We start from the raw sequence: 20,463 nt of genomic DNA, 5'->3' as shown, positions 1-20,463 counted from the left end.
GCATGCAACAAAAATTAATCTAGATAAAGAATTTATACATCCTTTACAAAATTTAACTCAAAACGAATCATAGACTTAAAGGTAGAATGCAATACTATAAAATTCCATAACATAAGGAAAAGATGTAGATGGTTTTGGGTATGATGATGCCTTTTTATGTACAACACCAAAGACATGATCCATGAAGAAATAACTGATAAGAACTAGACTTCATTACAATTAAAAACTGCTCTACAAAAGAATAAGCAGAAAAGCCACAGACTTACAAAAAATATTTGCAAAAGACACATCTGATAAAGGATAGTTATCCAAAACATATGAAGTACTATTAAAACTCAACAATAAAGAAAAAATACTTGATTACAAAATAGGTCAAAGACCTGAACAGACACCTCACTAAAAAAGATAAAGAGATGTCAAATGAGCATAATAAAAGATGTTCCATATCACAAGGAAATTCAAATTAAAACAATAATTAGGTACTGCTCCATACCTATTATAAGAGCCAAAATCCAAAACAGCAAATGCTGACCAAGATAGAGAGCAATAGGAACTCTCATACATTGCTGGTGAGAATGCAAAATGGTACATCCACATTGGAAGACAGTTTGGCAGTTTCTTAAAAAATTAAACATACTTAGACCATACACTCCAGCAATCATGCTCCTTGGTATTTACTCAAAGGAGCTAAAAACTTATATGCACACAAAAACCTGCACACAGCTGTTTATAGGAGCTTAACTGATAATTGCTAAAGCTTGAAGCAACGATATGTCCTTCAGTAGGTGGACAGATAAACTGTGGTACAGCCAGACAACTGAATGTTACACAATGTCAATAAGAAACGAGCTATCAAGCCATTAAAATAAGAAAGTTTAAATGCAATTACTAAATGAAAGAAATCAATCTGAAAGGGTTACATACTGTATAATTTCAAATATATGAACTTGTAGAAAAGGCAAAATAATGAAGACAAGGAGATCAGTGGTTGCCATGGGTGGTGCAGAGAGATGAACAGGCAGAGCACTGAGGATTTAAGGGCAGTGAAAATACTTTCTATATTATAATGATGGCTATATTATTATATATTTGTCCATGCCCATAGAATTTCCAATATCAAGAGTGAATCCTGCCCTGGCTGGTTGGCTCGGTGGTAGAGCATTGGCCCAGCGTGTGGAAGTCTCGGGTTCAATTCCTGGTCAGAGCACACAGGAGAAGCACCCATCTGCTTCTCCACCCTTCCCCCTCTCGCTTCTCTTTTCTTCTCCCTCTTCTCCTCCCCTTCTGCAGCCATTGCTCAATTAGAGCAAGTTGGTCCCGGGCGCTGTGAATGGCTCCATGGCCTCTGCCTCAGGCGCTAAAAACTGGCTCCAGTCTCCATGGAGCAGGGGCCCCAGATGGGCAGAGCATCGCCCCCTACTGGGTTTGCTGGGTGGATCCCAGTCGAGGCACATATGGGAGTCTGTCTCTGCCTCCCCTCCTCTCAACAAAAAAAAAAAGAAAAGTGTATCCTAAGGTAAACCATGGATTTTGGGTGATTATGAGGTTATGATGGGTCAGTGTAGGTTCAGCCTTGATAAAATTTTTTTTTAAAGTACTATTCTGGTGAATGATGTTAATAATGGGAGAAGCTATACATGTGTGGGGGCAGAGATAATATGGAAAATATGCAAAAAAATAAAATTTTATATATATGACTATATCTATATAAATATATATACAATGATCAGGCAACTTGAGCATTCAAATAAATAATGGATTATAACCGAGTGAAGAAACAAGTGTCTATGAGTTTGTATTGCTATGTAATTAAACAGATGACTAAATGGGAAAGAAGAAAAAGTTCTTCTTTACCATAAAGGTCCAACTAATAAATGTAGTAGGAATCACGGAACTAGAAAATGTTGCAATTCATGGTAATAAATGATTCAGCCAATAATCATCAATCTTGTATGTCCAAACTGGGTGAGGGAGACTCATGAGAAATAACAAACCATTGTTGTTCTAAGCCACCAAGTTTTGGAATTGGCTCATTCACAGTAATAAATAACTGGAACACCTTTGATATAGAAAAGGTTAACTAGCAAACCTAAAGCTGCACAGTCCAGTACAGTAGCCTCTAGCCACAAGTGGCTAGTTAGCAACTGAAATACACTGCATGTGTAAAACACACCCCACATTTCTAAGACTTAAAAGAACAAAATAGAATGTAAACTATCTTAATAATATTTATAGTGAGTGCACATTGAACTGATAATATTCATGAATTATTGAGTTAAATAAAATATATTATTAAAATTAATTTCATCCATTTTTTTATATTTTTTTAATGTAGTTTCTAGAAAATGTCACATTACATAGGTGGCACCATTGTACTTGGGTTGGACAGTGCTGGTCTGGAGGATGGAAGACTTAAGGGTTTGCTCAGAAGCAATAAAACTACCAACAGCTCTGACTGTGGATATTTTTAATTTTGTAAATAGAATAATAATATAGATATTATTTAGAGTGTCCTACAATTATTACATATATTAATTGATTTCATCCTCACCATGATCCTAATAAGTATTATTAACCTTATTATACAAATGAGAACCTTGAGTGACAGAGAGATCAAATGACTTGCCCAGGATCACCCAAAAAGAAGTTAAGGAAGCCAGAATCCTAATCAGGCAGCCTGGCTCTTGGGTCCCTCTCTAAGCCTCTGCTCTGAACTGCCTCTCAGCATAAGAACAGCAGTTGTACTTTTGTTCTTTCCCCTTACCTTCGATTATTATAAAAGTTACACAGCCTGGAAAGCCTGATGGTTTATGCTGACATCATCACTCTCTCAGTCACAAAGGTTCAAAATCTTCTTCACCTTGGATTCCTTTCTCCCCCCAACTCTACGTCAATCATCACCAGAACCTAAGGATTCTGCTTCCATGGTGTTTCTCCCAACCCTTAGAATTATACAATAAGCCCTGTGGCAGCAAAACTAATTTTAAAATAACTCGTGTTATACAACCATTTCTGAAAAGGATATATGAAAACCAAAACATTTCCCAACTCTCCTATCAGTTCTTCGCACTACACAGTTCTGATGCGTTTGAAGTTAATTTCAAGATCTGAGAAATCCCTCTTCAAAGCACAGTAAACCAGTATCCACATCTCTTCCAACTCTGAGGTAGTGAGTAAAGTACAAGAGCTTTTGTAGGGAGTGTCTTGGGATTGGCACCTGGAAGAGGGCAGGGAAGAGAAGGAAACAGGACGAGGGCGAGGGAGAGAGAGAGCTGCAGGTTTAGGAGGTGTCCACAGGGGCACTCAGAAGCTGCCACGGCCCTGGAGCGTTGTCCTGAGTTGGCTGGACCTCCACCCAAGGAGGGGTGTCCCTTGGACAAGGCGACTCCCTTTAGCTGACGTAATCCCCAGAGCCCTGGCTCTGAGAGCATTCTGTGGCAACACTCCCAGAGTTTGAAGCAATAAATCTTTCATCCCTGAAGGATCTGGGTGGCACAGCAAAGCATGCACCACAATGTTCCCCATTGGAATAAAATGGAAAAAAGTTAAACTTCAGTGACCTGAACCCCAAGAAATCTGTACCCTCGGTTGTTGAGAGTTAGTTATTTTTCATTACGTTAGGATAAATCTTCGGGGTTGACTATTTTGTCAGCCTAGTGACTGGAGGAAACAATATGCTTCCCTTCCATCACGGCCCGACACACAGCTTGCCTCTCACCACTGGCCAATGTACAGAGATTAAGTAGGGGGAGGTGGGCTTAATTTATGTTTATCTAAGTGACACCGACCAAGGAGAAAGTAAAAATCAGCTGTGGGTCTACAATCCAAATAAATAGTAATCTGATGAATTGGAGGGCAAGCATTTTAGCAATTCAAAACCAGATACCCAGATTTGAAGTACAAGAAATCTCATTTCATTGAACTTTTCTTTTTAATGTAGCTCTCAATAGAGTCAGACCATGGTAGGCAGTTAGACAAGCTCAGAGCAAGAACAACAGGCCAGGTACAAAAGGTCACCAGGGTGGAAAGCTTCAGGTGCCTAGCAACCACTAACCTGGGAAAGCAAGGACCTCCACCCAGGGTGACCTTTCCTCCCCTATCATATCACTGGTCATGCACGTTAGATCCTGGCCCCTCGGGGGTGAAGAAAAAGGAGGCCAGAGAAAGCCCTTAAACGTTAAGCTCCCAGGACAATGCGGTTATCACCTATATCAGAATACATCTTGGTCTCAGTTGTAGCTCCAGGCCCGGAAAAAACAGCAAACCAGACAAGCAAAGCCAAGGCTGACCTCAGGTCCAGCAGCATCAATTAATGACCTGGTGCCAACCAATCAGTAGAGACCACGACCCTAAAAGGACACACTTGGAAAACTGATGAATATTCTGTTGAGATCCTCCCCAGAGACCTCCCCTAGACTCCCACTCTGAAAAGCCCTCAGGAGGGAGGACCCAGCACCCTCTCCTTTCTGGGAGCACACCCCGCACCTCTCTCCCCTTTCCCCTCTCCCCTGCCCCGGGAGGGTTACCTCTACCCTTCTCTCTCCCAAACTCCAAGGGCCCATTCTTTTGCCTCTGTAACTTGTTTCCCGACCCCATTTCTTCTACTTCAGTGACTTTCTGAATAAACTTTCTCTTATAGTTTGAGTCTTGCCTCTGAATTCTTTCCCAGCCAGAACTCAAGTGCCAATGTTTCTGAACCAAGGTCCAGTTTGACACCACGGGTCTAACACCTGGCCTTCGTTCTCACCGCCACCAACAAAACCTTTGATAGGTTTCTCTTATTATTAGCCAGAAATTGGAACAGGGGGCTGACGACATGCCTGAGTCCCATGGCTCTGACAGGTGACCATATCCACTCACAGAGCCAGGAAGGGCAGAGCCAGAAACAGGCTTTTTGTCCCCAAAAGCCAAAGTGTAGGGGCAGAGAGGCCTACCCACCCTGATTCTCGCTAGACTCAGGGAGCGACTCCAAGGTGCGTAGGGAGATCCAACTAAAGGCCCACACACTAGTCTCACGTGTCCTTATTGAAAGGTCAACTTTAAGTACCTGACATTTTTTTCGACTTGTCGTCCCTCTAAATTTACAAATGCAATTTAAAATCTCCTAGGCATTTATTAAGTCTTATTTGGAAGTCCTAACATTCTAGCAATCATTTACACCACCAGAACATAAAATTGGAAGTGCCGTAGTGGGAATGTTGATGAGGAATGGTGATCTCTTTCTCTGCTGTTGCTAGGCTGAGGAAAAAACACACAGTATTTACATGTTGTTGTGAACTCTTCTCTCATTTGGCAAGGCTCCATCAGACAAGAGAAATAATCACCACACCACGAAACCCTGAATGGCACTCGTTTAAATCACTGAGAAAAGATACACTCCGTCAGGTAAAGTACTTCTTAACCTTACTGTATGTAGCTTTGTAAAACACAGATCGCTCTTGTGTATACCCAGAGAAAGTCGGTCTTAAAACCCTTCAGGATGCTTTCTCCTTCCCAACTCCACTAAGACACTCAAAAGAAACCTTGTTTTAAGGCTTCACGCTTGGCACAGGCCTGAGAACTGGCCTTTTGATTTACAAATAGAGTCAAAGCTATTTTTAAATTGTGTAATAAGCACACACAAAAACTAGCCTTTCCTTAACTTTTTAAACATACTCTATAACACCATATGCTGCCTCTTCTGACATCTGTGCTCACAAAATAGCTCTGTAGAGAATCCCTGGAAGGAAGGAGGAGTGTGTAATTGGAAGTCCACTAGGTCCAGAAATATCCACTATGGAAAAAAAAAAAAAAATTTGCTACAGTATATATATGCCTGTCTTAGTAATTACTGCCTATCTATTTTTGGTGGCTCACTACTATTCAGTAATATACTGTATAGAAATAAACTTAGGTATATCATTTTTAACCTGAATATTTTGACTTCTTTACCAAGTTATTAAATGTTCTGTCATTATTCAGCAATTTTTTATAGCAATAAGCAAAGTGAAAAATGGGGTTTTCCACCAAAACATTACAATATAATGTTTCTGTTCTACAATTTAATGTCACTTTAAAAGGTAACTCTTCAGTGACCTCAATCTATACAGAAAACTCAAGTATTTTAAGCAAAACAAACAAAAAAATCTCTAACTTCTTTCTCTCCTGAATCCCTTGTTTACAAACATCTCAATAAATAAAAGTTTCATAAATCATGTTTTGTTCCATTTACACTACTGAGTGAAAGTTATGTCAAACAAAAATCCACTAAAAGTAAAATAAATAAAAGGGTACAGTGTAAAACAGCCGTTAGGTTTGATAGGTTTGAGACAAATGAGAAACCAGGAGTCGAACAAGGCCCTGGGCTGCCAAATGCATAGGGTATCACGGCAGGGGCAGCAATCTGTGGCCCATGGGCCAAATCTAGCCACGCCTGTTTCTGTACAGTTCGTGAACTAAAGATGATTTTGCATGTTTAAATAGATGGGAAAAATCAAAAGAACTATATTTTGTGACACATAGAAATTATATGAACTCCGAATTCAAATTCCATAAATCCAGTTCCAATGGTCAGCGGGCACTCTCATTTGTTGTTTGCTGTGTATGGCTGCTTTCACCACAAGGGTAAAACTGACGAGCTGCCACAGAGACCAGAAGGCCACCAAAACCTACACTGTTTACCATCTGGTCCTTTCCACCCTTACAAGTATGGTTCTCTTTTCAGGGAGACTTCTCCCTTCCTCAACGGACACAGATTAAGGTGGAAGGCCCACTCAAGTCAGAATCAAACAGCTATCAACAGAGAGAACAGGCCTCATACCACAGGCTCGAGGGAGGCATCAGTACTAATATGTACTACAGGTACTGGGACATGTGAGGCACAACCTAGCTGACACTCCGAAGTGTTTCTATGTGGCAGGCACTATGATAAATGTTGTAAGGCAATTTACATATTGTAAGTGCACTAAAAAGAGAAAAAAGAGATGGGTAAAATTATTTTCAATAACATAGTTTATTTAACCCAATATATCTAAAATCTAACAACTTAACATGTAATCAATATAAAAATTATTGAATTTTGCTGCATTTTTGGTACTACGTATTCAAAATCTGTGTGTATTTCATACAAACGGTCCACATCTCGGTGTGTACAGGCCATATTTCAAGCGCTCAAAAACTAGGTATGGCTGGTGGCTACCGTACTGGACAGTGCAGTTTTAAAACACCATCTCATTCCATTTTCACAACAGTGTTCTGAGATAGGTATTATTATTATTACCATTATAGAAATAAAGAAACTGCCCTGGCCAGGTGGCTCAGTGAATCAAGTGTCGTTCTGGAACACCAACGTCATAGGTTCCATCTCTGGTCAGGGCACATATGAGAAGCAATCAATGAATACACAGCTAAAAGGAACAACTAAGTAGAATCAGTTGATGCTTCTCCCTCCTCTAACTCATCAATGGAAAAATAATTTTTTTAAGAGATTTAAAAGAAATAAACAAACTGAGACTAAATGAGAGGAAGTGACTTGCAAGGCCACAGAGGTAGTAACAGGTAGTGCTAAGGGTCCGATCCCAGTGTGCCCTCAGAGCACCCATTCTGGCCCACTGTGTCTCCCAAACTGGGACAGACTTGGCTATTTCTTCCAAAATATTAGTCCAAACAAAATCTCACAATGTCTCCCTTTCCTTCCACCAGGTTAGTCACTCTGGTGTTAGTATCTGCACACGCTGACTCTTCTGTCTTTTCTCTCTTGTCCATGTTGTTATTACCTCTATCCCCTATGCAACCCTGTAAGCAGTCATCCCTCTTCCACCCAGCAGGCTCGTCCGCAGGCTTCATACCACAGTGCCCATTCCTACGGCCAAGGAAGACACAGCTAATCTACTCTCTGGTCCAAGAAACCCAGGCTTGATCTTGAAACCATCATCAGCACAACACACCACGCAGTCTCTACCATGAACTCAAGTTCTTACAAGAAATGAAACCTGTTTTGCTTCCCTATGTGGAACATAAGGACAAGAACTTTGTGTGGTCACCAAACATTTATGCCACCCAGTATTGTGCCATATACAATTTGGTGCCAAACAAATGTTTAGAACTCTCAAAATGGTAAATGCCCTGTCTTAACTAACTATGATATATTCTTGAGGAGATTTAATAGATATTTCAGTGGAAGATAAATTTATAATACTAAATTATTTTTGCCGGTAAATTCTTTTATTTATTTTTTATTAGTAAGAGAGAGAGAGACAGACAGGAAGGGAAAGAGATGAGAAGCATCAGCTCATAGTAACAGCATTTTAGTTGTGCATTGATTACTTGTCATATGTGCCTTGACTAGGAGGCTCCAGCCGAGCCAGTAACTCCTAGCTCAAGCCAGTGACCTTGGGCTCAAGCCAGCAATACTAGTCTCAAAGTCAGCGACCTTTGGGCTCAAACCAGCCAGCAACCATAGGATCATGTCTATGATTTCATGCTCAAGCCAGGGACCCCACGTTCAAGCTGGTGAGTCTGCACTCAAGTTGTAGGAGCCCGTGCTCAAGCCAGCAAACTCAGGGTTTAGAATATGGATCCTCAGTGTCCCAGGTCAATGCTCTATCCACTCCACCACCACCAGACAGACTAACGGTGAATTCTTAACATTGCCCTGCCAAAAGGAAGCTACCAGATACTCTTTAAAAACTCCTCCTCATTTATTTCCAAGCTCCTTACCACTCTGGTTTTCAGATTTTAATTCATAAATCATTTCTTGACAACTAAAGACCCACAGACCTGTCCATTACCTCCTTACCTGACTCCCAAATCTTCTATTTCACCCTCACCCTTGCAAGAAAGAAAGTCAAATCATGGAATTTCCTAAGAGGAGTGAAGAGTAGAAGAAACAGAGCAAGACCAGGACCCACTATAACTATTTACTATAACTGTTTCCTTCTCAAGGTCTGTCACTGCATCTTGGCTATCATGGTCATCTTAGCCCAGACTAAGATAATAATGAATTACGATTTCACTTTTTACTCATACTGACAACAATGGAAAGAATAAAATACCTCCACCCCAACCCCTCAAGCTTGAAGTAAGGCATATTACTGAGGGGAAACATAATTTATCACTTAAAACATGCCTTTTGGGATATTATTTTAAGCCAGTTATTTTTAAGAAACAAAAGATTCAGACAGAAACTTCAACCTTCCCCCTAACTACCTACAAAAATTTAGCTAGAGGAACTGCTGCAGGGAGGGAGATATAATCACAGGTAACTATATCTTAATATGAACTTAGTGTGATAGGGAGGAACCTAGCAAGGCCCATTTGATCCAAGTCCTCTCTGTCTCGTTGTTAAAGATGGCCCAGCAAACCTTTATTTACCAATCCTTTGCTCTTCTATCAGGATGTGAATTGCCCTCTGCCTTTCGAAGTCCCAAACTACAACCACCACCCCCACACTTCTCCTTAGCTCAAGATGGTGTATGGTATATTAGTCTTCACTGCCCAATTTGGCTGCAGGTCTCATATTCTCATGGAACCCCTGCCTGACCAGGTAGTGGTGCAGTGGATAAAGCGTCAGAGTAGGACGCAGAGGACCCAGGTTCAAAACCCCAAGATCACTGGCTTGAGCACAGGCCCATCTGGTTTGAGCACAGCTCACCAGCTTGAGCCCAAGGTCGCTGGCTTGAGCAAGGTGTCACTTGGTCTGCTGTGGTCCCCCGGTCAAGGTACATATGAGAAGGCAACCAATGAGCAACTAAGGTAATGCAATGACGAATTGATGCTTATCTCTCTCCCTTTCTGTCTGTCCCTATCTGTCCCTCTCTCTATCTCGCTCTGTCTCTGTCACACACAAAAATATATATATATACATTCTCATGTATTAAATAAATCTGGTATTTTCTCCCATTCTCATGTCAGTTTGATTATTAGTCCAGCCAGAAAAAGCTTTAGAAAAGGAGAAAGGAAAATTATTTTTCCTCTCCACATTGCCACCATGAACAGCCCCTTTCTCTACTCTCTTCTTTGCCTTTCCTCCATATCAGTACAAGCATCAGCCTTTGCATTCCATTCCAATATCCCACAACCCAGCAGGGACCCAGGTCAGGGCACCACCAAGGCACACCTCCGATCTGGGCTGCTCTCTCCAATTAGCCACTACTTTTAACATTTATTCCCGCTTCCAATAAAGAGATGACAAATCTGTATAATTAGAGGCAGACAGATTAACAATGGCAAAGTTTTCTTAAAACCGTACTTCAATTTTATTCTTCATCTCAAGTTCATACCTCAAAATATATATATATTTCTTTCCGTACTTGTTCTCCTCTTTCTTTTTTTTTTTTTAAAGACACTTTTATTTTTTTAATTTATTTATTCATTTTAGAGAGGAGAGGGATATACAGAGAGAGAGAGAGAGATGAGAGACAGAGAGAGAGAAGGGGGGGAGGAGCTGGAAGCATCAACTCCCATATGTGCCTTGACCAGGCAAGCCCAGGGTTTCAAACCAGCGACCTCAGCACTTCCAGGTCGACGCTTTATCCACTGCGCCACCACAGGTCAGGCCGTTCTCCTCTTTCTTAATCAAAGAAAAGTATACCTTTTAAAGGATAATCTACATCAACTAAATTCCTGATCCTGATCCCACTATCTCTTACCCATAAACTATCTACCCCTCACTTTTGCATCAACTTTACCTCTGCACTGTGCCTTTTAACAATCCTCCCTCCTTTCAACGGTCAAACTTCTGCAAAGAGTGATCTACCCTTCTGATTATATTTTCTCACCACCCTTTTATTACTTCAAACTTGGCTTTTCCTCCCCACACTCGACTTAAAACCATTCACTTGAGGATCACCAATGCCCTTTTCTTTGTCCTCATCTTCTCTTCTCTGACCTTCTGGGCCACTTGGCACTATGAAAACATTCATAACTCCTTCTTCCCTTGGTTTCTGAGACATCTCACCATCGCCAGTCTATGCCTGTCTCTGGCTGCCCAAGTCTATCCCTGTCTCTGGCTGCTCACTACCTATTTCATTGAATTATTTTCCTCCTTCCAAGCTCCTGTCATCAGTCTCATTCTTTCCATAAGTACTGTCTCTCTTGTACCTTTCATGCATTCCCATCAAGACTTCAAATGTCTGCCTCAATGAAAACAATGGCTTACAATCTCTCTGTAGCTACAATTTCAAGACTATCTGTTGAACATCTCCATCTCGATGTCTCCTCAAACTTATTCTATCTAAAGCAGAATGTAACATCTTCTCAGAAAACACACACACAAACCTCTATCTTTTGCTCACGACCCCACTTCCAGCCATCGGCCCTTTCCTCTGGCACACCGCACCCTTCTCTAAGATGGGAAATAACTGTTCCCACTAAATGCCAAATATGTCAGCAGAGGTGGGACATTTACCAATGGACATTTGTATAGCTCTGGGTGTAAAAGGTAAAACAGTACCACGCACAGGGTTACACAGAAGAAGCTCTACTTACAAACCACATTGAATTTTTTATACAAACAAAAATTAAAACACTCCAGCCTTCTGAACTTTTATATGTTATCCTCCTGAAACTTCTGAACTTCCTCTAATGCCTTCCTTCTTCTAATTCCCTATCCCTCATTCATTCATGTTTCACATGCAGCCATAGAGCAAATAATAACAACAACGGGGAGAAATGTCATTGCAGAGATAACTAGCTTATGCATTGCAAAGCCCCCTTAACAACATAAAGCAGTGATTTGTCAACTGGTGTGCAGCAAGAATTTTTAAAGCATGAAATACCTAACTGTCAAATAAAAATATTACAAAGCCAGGACAACAATAGCTGTCCGGTATGAATGAATCAAAATTATACCTACTTTTTTTTGTCAGATCAACAAAAAATTTATCTTTTTGGTGTGCTCCAGAATTTTAGTAATTAGTTTACGTGTGCCACGAGATGAAAAAGTTTGAAAACCGCTGACACAAAGGATCAAACAGTCACTCTGCCCAAATTCTTAGAATCTGATTTCCATTTCCATCACAGCCCTGTGAGTCACTGGGACAGTGACTCATTTCGTGTTTAGGAGAGAGGCTGCAAATGTTTAACTTGGAGTTTAACGAATCAGTATGCTCACTTTCAACCTCACTCAGTCACTGCTTCATAATCAAACCCAAATCCCTCCACTGCTTAAAATGAACACCAATGCTTAGGGCTGGGGGCTGCCTGAAAGGCAAGCACGGAAGTCGGGGAGGGGCCTCCTCTCCGGGCCATGAGTCATCATCAGCTTGTAAAGGCATGCTCCTCAGGCTTTCTGGTACTGGATCAAGAAATTCTTTAGGTACTGAAGGGCAGCTGTTCTCATTTTAAGGTGTCTAAGAATCACCTGTGGTGACTGCTTAAAGTTTAGATTCCTAGACCTTACTCATGCCTTAAGGGAGTGGCCACAAATCTGCATTTTTAATAAGTACTACTGGAATTTTGAGAAACACAGCCACGGATTTTAGAAAGATCTGTGTGGCTCCTAGCCCTACCCCCACCCCATGCAGAGCTATTAGTCCATAAAGAGAAACTCCACCTTGAGCTGAAATAAGAAACTTGCACAAATACGCAAGTAAGCATTTAAAACTCCTTAGTTAGCCTTATTTCCTTCTGTATCAAAAAAATAATAATCATCAACATTTGTAAATATACCTCAGTCTTACAGCTCTCCATGTTAGGAAAGTTACCTGGAGTAGAATGGAGATAGCACTGGGCTGCAAATTTGGGGACCTGCCATCAGTTTCCACCAAGCGATTTCACCTTGGGCAAATTGCCAAACACCACCCCTGCATCTCCTCATCTGTAAATTAGGTGATTAAATTGGCTTTTATCTATGAGATCCAGTCCAGCTCCAAAATTCTAAGAAGCCCAAAGTAAATTAGGAGAAGAGCTAGCATTGCACCTTGCAATATTTCAGATCCAGACTATATTTCATTAGATCCAGGTCTAAACTCCCACCAGCAAACGTGAAGATGATTTTAGAAGATGATTGATACAACATTGCATTGATATTCCAAACTAAAGCAAACAAAAATTATTTCACGCTTTTCCAGGCAGTAGAAGACCTTTAAATTCAGAAACAACTTCAAATTCAGGCTTTACCATTTAGTGTGTTAAGTCAGGAAAATTAATTTTCTCTCTTAGCTTCAGTAGAGTGCCTTTTTCATGGAGTTATTGAAATTAAATATTGCAGCCCTGGCCGGTGGTTCAGTGGCTTGAGCATCAGCCCTGTGTGCAGATGTGCAGGTGCGATCCCTGGTCAGGGCACCCAGGAGAAGTGACCATCTGCTTTTCTTCCCCTCCCTCTCCTCCTTCTCTCCCTCTTCCTCTCTCTCAGACCAGTGGCTCCATTGGTTAGAAAGTCAGCCTGAAGTGCTAAAGATAGCTCAGTTGATTCAAGCATCAGCCCCAGACAGGGGTTGCCAGGTAGATCCTGGTCGGGGCACATGCAGGAGTCTATCTTCACCCCTCTCACTTAAAAAAGCAATTAAATATTGTGCAGAAAGTCCCTGGCATTATGGAGAACTCGATAATTAGTACATTAAATCCCTTCTCATTCTCTCCTAGTATTGTTCCCGGTAGGTGATTAATAAATGCCTCTGACATGATTGTTGCAATTCTCTTCTAATCACAGCTACCATTTTCTTGAATAATTACTGTGTGTTAACTGCTTTACACATTTTGGCTCACTTAAATCCTCACAATAACTGAGTAATCGTAAAAAGCAGAAACCACCATTCTTCAGATGATAAAACTGAAGCCTGTTGAGATCAGAGCTGCCCACAGCCACACAACCACTAATGAAGGGGCACTCAAGTCGCCTGGCTTCAGGGCCCAAGCACATCCTGAGTCCACGATGGACCTCTATCCTCACACACCACCTACCTGTTTATATTATACATGTCCTACACAATAGCAAAGACATGTGAATGAAGAGCTCACACCCTTTAAAAATAATTCTCATGCAACTACAAGTTCAGACTGAGCTCTCTGGCAAAGCTGCCTGTGAAAACCTGCCCTGGGAGATCTGCCCACACACCACACTCATTAATCCCCTCTCATAAAACCATGGCGCTGCTTTGATCTACCAGTCATGAAACAATGGATCAGGAGCTTTGTTTCCATCAGAAAGCCATTCAAACTGAATGCGATCATTTTTTTTTCTTTGAAATTTCAGCTACTATCTCAAATTTAAGAACATCTTTACTGGATCAAGATGAAAAATATAGTCAATGTAGAAAACACAGAAAACAATAAATGACCAAGTATAAATTATTTTTAATTTATTTATTTTTAGAGAGAGAGTAGGGAAAGAGAGAAAGAAACATCATTGGTTGATTCTTGTACGTGCTCTGAACGAGAATTGAACCTGCAAACTTCATGTATCAGGACTATGTTCCAACCAACTATGCTACCTAGCCAGAGCCATAAAAACTTTTATAATTCTTAAAAAATTAGGAAGTAAACACCCCGTTAACTCTCCAAGATTTGGGGGCAAAAGAAAAAGCCAGTGAAGGACACAGACACACTCAGAGAGCATATCTGACCCCAATACCTCAATGGGAAGATGAAAGGAGTGTTGGCCCGATAAGTAAGTGGTGCTTCCCAACCAGCAGGCACTCACCAGGAGACATCCTGCTCTTATATGATGGAAAATAAGATCATGAACATAGTTCTATTCACTATGAAGAAGATGATGGTGAGACTGATAATGATGGTGATGATGATGTGGGTGACGGTGATAATGCCAAGTACACTTAAATGTCTGAATCTCACCACTAAAGAGGCAGTAATACATCTTTCAAAAACTGCATAAAGTTTAGTAGAAACACTTTTTCCTAAAGGGCTGATGTTCAAAAAATAATAACTGATCCTCAATAAATGTAGAATACAATAAAAATTAATAAATGAACGATAATGTAATAAAATCTGCCGGCCTCAAGGGAAAGAAGTGCAAACAAAATCTTCCCTGTGTCTGTCAAACAAATAAATGAACTCTTCCTTCAGGACAAATGTGGGGAAAACAGCTGTGTTCCCCAGCTGCAAGCACTTTGCCCAGTTAGTGCGTGAGCACACGTGGCAGAAAGCCACGTGTGTCTCTATGAAAAGCTACAGGTGCTTTCCCTGGGGGGCGATTCTCCCAGGTCACACTCCCGCCACTGCAAGGTGTGGTTCCCTGATTGCCTCAGCTGCCACTGCCACCGTGGGGGGCAGTTTTCCTGATCCCTAACCCTCCACTGTGAAAAGCAGGTTTTCCTTTGTTTATTCGTTTCCTGTCTCCACAAGCCTCCAGTAAACAGGTATGGCCCCAACACTGTCCAGCTCTGCAGTTCATCTACCATCTGCCCCAATCCAATGTGTTCCTGCGGGGCCTCAGCCACCAGCACTACAACAAGCTATCCTTTTTTGCATTTATTAAGGTACATTCTACAATTCAAATCCTTTAGCTATTACTATTTCTGACACAAATTAAGCTAGAAATGCATTCTAGTCCGGTTATAGTGATGCACTTTGCTGCCCCAGGAATTGCTAAGAAAACTGGAACTGCTAGAAACAGCCACTCAGAAACAGTCCCCATCCTTACCCAGCTCTGCTAAAAGACGAATCTTTACTAAAGTGGGAAATCTAGAATAAGGGTATGCAAACGTTCAAGAAAAGCCCGAATATTTATCAAAATCATCCAGATCTGCACTACAGTAAAACTGTCGCACATGTAAAACCAAAATAACGTGTGTGATCTTGGGCACACAACCTTTTCTTCAAGGGCTTCAGAGACAGTGATGAAATAATCAGACCTGAAATGTCCTTATTTGTTTATGTTTATTTGGTTAAGAATAAAAATGAATCCTAAGCAGACCCAGACCGCATTGATTTAAAAGTCCTATTTTATCTAATAGTTACAACTGCAGAAGTCAGATAAAGCAAAAGAGGTGAAAACAAGAAGGGAGAAATGTCTTGATCCTTAAGTCCTCACATTCCAGGAAGCATCTGCGCTGAGAACAATGACCTAAAGCCTCTGATAACTGAATAGCATTCTCCTTTCAAAGAAGGATCATGCTCCCAGCAATGGTCTTTGCAATGAAACTGTGTTATCAACCGTCAGAAACAGCCCCTGCAAGAAGCTCATTTTCTCTTTCTTTTTCAAAGATCAGTTCTGCTCCCAGGATAGTGTTTCCCAACCCAGTCTCAAGCACTTTAGCCTCCTCAGAGGGATGACTCTCCTCCTCGAAGAAAAATCTAATAATGTTTAAAACCAAGCCACAATAACATGCACCCCCAATGTTGGTACTATCTGCAGAAAAAAAGAAAGGAGACTGATAAAGGAAATTGCAGAAAAGACAATGCAAGGGGAAATCTAGAATAAGAGTATGCAGGCCCTGGCCGGTTGGCTCAGCGGTAGAGCGTCGGCCTGGCACGCAGGGGACCCGGGTTCGATTCCCGGCCAGGGCACATAGGAGAGGCGGCCATTTGCTTCTCCACCCCCCCCTTCCTCTCTGTCTCTCCCCCCCCCCCCTCACCGCAGCCAAGGCTCCATTGGAGCAAGGATGGCCCGGGCGCTGGGGATGGCTCCTTGGCCTCTGCCCCAGGCGCTAGAGTGGCTCTGGTCACGGCAAAGTGACGCCCCCTGGTGGGCAGAGCATCGCCCCTGGTGGGCGTGCCGGGTGGATCCCGGTCGGGAGCATGCGGGAGTCTGACTGTCTCTCCCCGTTTCCAGCTTCCGAAAAATACAAAAAAAAAAAAAAAAAAGAGTATGCAAATGTTCAAGAAAAGCCCAAGTATTTATCAAAATCATCCAGATCTGCACTACACTAATACTGTTGCACATGTAAAGCCAAAATAATAATTCTTAATAAATAATAATGAGTGTGGAACTACAATACCTTATGTATTGTCCGCTGTGAGTTAGTATTTCAGTATTTTCTTTAGCCATTATCATAAAACCAGGATTCATTCATTTTCAGAAATCATGGTTCAATAATGAAAGTAGAGGTCAGCCTCCATGTAAAAAGGAAATGATGCTTCGTACATCTTCTTCAGTATTATTACACTATATATTACTTATAATATTAACAGCTATTGTTTATTGAATGCCTAATAGGTGCTACATACTGATTTAACTTGATGACTGCCCTGGGTATTAAATTTCATTATCCCCATATTATAGATGAGGAACTGAGGCGCAGGGCAGCTAAGTAACCTGCCCAAGATCAAAGAACTAGTGCTAAGACTCAATCTCGGGTCTTAAGCTGTAACGGGCATTTCCTCTGTCAGAGAAATAAGGCCTCCCTTTCTCCTGACAGTGCTCCTCTGAAAGACAAAGTGGCCTGGTCCCTGCACACATACCTCTTCCTGACTCTTACCTGAAACTTATCCACCCAATCAACTTCCCCTGGAGAAAGAGCTCCAAATGTCAACCAGCTTTGATTTTATCTCATTTCACGTTGGTGTTCATTCCTCCAAGCTGGCAGAGTATAAATATTTATACAATGAACTGCTGTGGAATCCCATTCATCCTTCTTTTTCTGCCCTACCTAATTTTTTTTTTTAATATCACTCTTAACATTATAGGAATTTGTGCCTAATTTATGGCCTCTGACTAAACATGCTTCTGGTTAACAGTGTTTCTAGTTGGGTGGTGGGATTATGAATGATTTTCATTTATTTTCTTTACTTTCAGTGTTTGTCAGGTTGTAAGCACTGAGCATATATTACTCTTTCAACTAGAAAAAAATACATACAATAAATGTCATTTTGATGAAAAAAAAGTTTTAAGTATTTATCCCATCCCCCCCCAAAAAAATTATTTTTCCCTTAGTATTGCAAAAGAAGACATTCATTGACCAAATTTAATCCTGGGTTAGGTTAGAACACAAACTTGAAACAAGAGATGTAGGTTATTTTATAAATTGCTCCCACTTTCACATTTTGTTGTAAAAAATTAGGAAATATTTCATAAAATTTTATTTTTCTCTGTGTTGCTTTTCTTTTCCTTCCGTAGTCCTATTTAATAAAGTACTCTATACCTGATAAATAAGGTTTTGTGTCAGACTGCTAACTACACTTATTTCCTCTTCCGGGTACACATTCACCTACATTTCCCAGCCTCCTTTGCAGCTAAATGTCCTTTGCAGCTAAATGTGGCCACTGAAAGAGAAACAAGAATGACATGAGCCCCTCTAGGTCTACCCATAAAAACCTCCCCCATGAGAAAGTCCATGCTCTTCCCCTGCAGACTTGGAAGCTACTTATTGATGACGATGGAACCACAAAACGGAAGAAAACTGGGTCTTTGACTCACCACTTGGAAGAACACCATTTTGGACTTTACAGGAGTAAGAATTAAAAGTATATTACGTAAGCCATTCCAAATCTGGGATTTCTCTGTTGCCCTACCTAACACGCGGCTTTATTAACATATTCTGATTATTACAGCAGAAGGGTAAAACCCTGGGCTGTTTATCTTACCTTTTTCAAAGACTCCTTCTGCTTCCAGGACAGAGCTGTTGTGGTCTCCTGTTATCTTGACTACCTCTGCCTTCACAGTGACCTGTGGGGGGCTGTGTTCCAGGAGCTGCACCCCAATGGTCACATTTCCTCCAGGCCTGATGATCCCTGGGGCTGTCACCAGAAACCTGGGCCTAAAGAGTTCCCAACAAGGGAAAAACAAAGTTTTTTATCCTCATATCTCCATTCTTTTGTGATCCCTAAGTTTTACAGACAGTGAGATGGGCTCCCTAAAGTAAGCCAATTGCAATTGTTTCAATTAATAAAGCCCTGCTGCTCCCATTAACAACTGCATTGAAATGCCATCGGAACAATCCCCATAAATCAGTTCTAATGTGGTCATTCATGTACCACTGGAGTAGGGCCTGTGTTTCACTTCCAAAAATAACCACGCACAGTACAGGATGAGCCTCAGTGTGGATGGCTTACACTGGGGCATGCACAAGTTACTGGCGATGTGCAAGCCTCTAAACTTCTATTTCACAGATGAGCTCATCCCAGTGTGGGGTTTTTTTTGTTTTGTTTTTTTTTTCTTGGCTTAAACACACACAATGATTTTCCTGTTTCTCATTCAAACCTTTAGGCTTGGGCATTTGCCCAAAAAACAATCATCTAGTCAAATTATTCTAACCAATGCCACTGATTGAAATATACCATCAGACATTGAACTATCGGTGGTGAAATGTTCAGGTGTAGCAGAATATAAAAGTCGCTAAAACAGCTCTTTCTCTGTCCAAGCTAGGGGTTATGGCTCAGCTGCAAAAACCTTTAGGAGTGAGCACTTTCCATAATTTCGGTGCCTCCGTAGTTAACCTTTCTACAAAGTCTGCACCTGAACCACACTTCAGTCACCTAAGCCACACTTTGCCCGGGCCAAAGTTGAGACACCTTGTTTATCACATGTCTTTGACAGAAAAAGGCAAGCACATTATTTGGGAGCAAACAGTTAAGAAAAATGAAGAGGCAACGTAGACTAAAAATAAAATGACTCTCTTTAGAAAGTAGTTACGGCCAGAGAGACACTTAAATAACGTCCTGGGAGAAGAACCAAGCTGAAACGACACACGGTCAAACGTCCTGGCCAGTGCCTGGCTGGGGCCGCCGCGGCGGCGGGGCGGGCTCCCGGGCGGGTTCCCACCCGCGGCTGCACAGCCGGCCGCCCCGCGCAGCCAGCGGGCGACCCCGCCCGCCCCCGCCCGCGCTCCTACCCGGGGGCTGCGGCCAGCGCGGCGGTCCACACGCAGACGAGGTGGGCGACGGTCAGGAGCCGTGGGCCCCGCATCTCTGCAGCGTCTGCCTGGGCGGCCGTCAGCTCCTGGGGAAACGCGCGAGCCCCGCGGGGTGTGGCTTCCCCACCTCCTCCCTGACTTGTATTCCTGACTCTGGAGTTCAGCAGTCTGAAATGGGCGCGCCTAAAAGCGGAGTGCGAGATCTAAATTGAGACAGGACTTGGTGGCTCCACCCCTCTCACCCGCAACACAATGGCGCTTCTCGCTGCTCTGGCAAACGTCGCCAGCCCAGGAGGGTCAGAGAGCCGTCTCTCTAAATGCGGCCAGCCCAACCTTGCCCCAGCATCCCTGCCCCCCGCGGAGCTCACGGGCGCCCACTTCCCCAGCCCACGTTCCTCCGGCTGTTTACACTAGCGCTCTACCAGCGATGCCCAGAGTGAGTAAACAGGCCCATCCTTGTGTGGAGAAATTCATAGAAGCTATGTGAAGTGGAAAAAAATTAATCATTGTCCTCCCGACTATGAGTCAGAATTTAGAGAAATAGCAAAAACACACACACCAAACGGGTGTGTTTACTGAGTAGTTGTTTAATATATATGAATGTGCACCAGAGAAAACTTGATTACCTTAAAACAAAAATCGAGGTCTGTTTTTTCCCTCACCAGGAAAATGTGGTTTCTCAACTTAAAAAAAGAAGGATTCTGGCACATGTAAGTGTTAGGTGTTGCTTCTT

At 42.0% G+C, this 20,463-nt stretch overlaps 1 protein-coding gene across 1 annotated transcript in view; it reads right to left on the bottom strand.

The window, feature by feature from the left end:
* The window catches only part of CD109 (CD109 molecule), a 146,918-nt gene extending 126,963 nt beyond the window's left edge, over positions 1-19,955 (bottom strand). The window contains exons 1-2 of the mRNA XM_066253712.1: positions 19,710-19,955; positions 18,463-18,635 (exon numbers count right to left, since the gene is read on the bottom strand). Of these exons, the coding sequence (XP_066109809.1) occupies positions 18,463-18,635; positions 19,710-19,783 (247 nt within the window). The 5' untranslated portion in view covers positions 19,784-19,955. The remainder of the gene's footprint in view (positions 1-18,462; positions 18,636-19,709) is intronic.
* Positions 19,956-20,463: the final 508 nt, after the last annotated feature.

The sequence above is a fragment of the Saccopteryx bilineata genome, chromosome 1 (genome assembly GCF_036850765.1).
Source record: "Saccopteryx bilineata isolate mSacBil1 chromosome 1, mSacBil1_pri_phased_curated, whole genome shotgun sequence".
Classification (NCBI taxonomy): Eukaryota; Metazoa; Chordata; class Mammalia; order Chiroptera; family Emballonuridae; genus Saccopteryx; species Saccopteryx bilineata.
The sequence above is the reverse complement of the archived record's forward strand: the minus strand, read 5'-3'. Positions and strand labels throughout refer to the sequence as shown.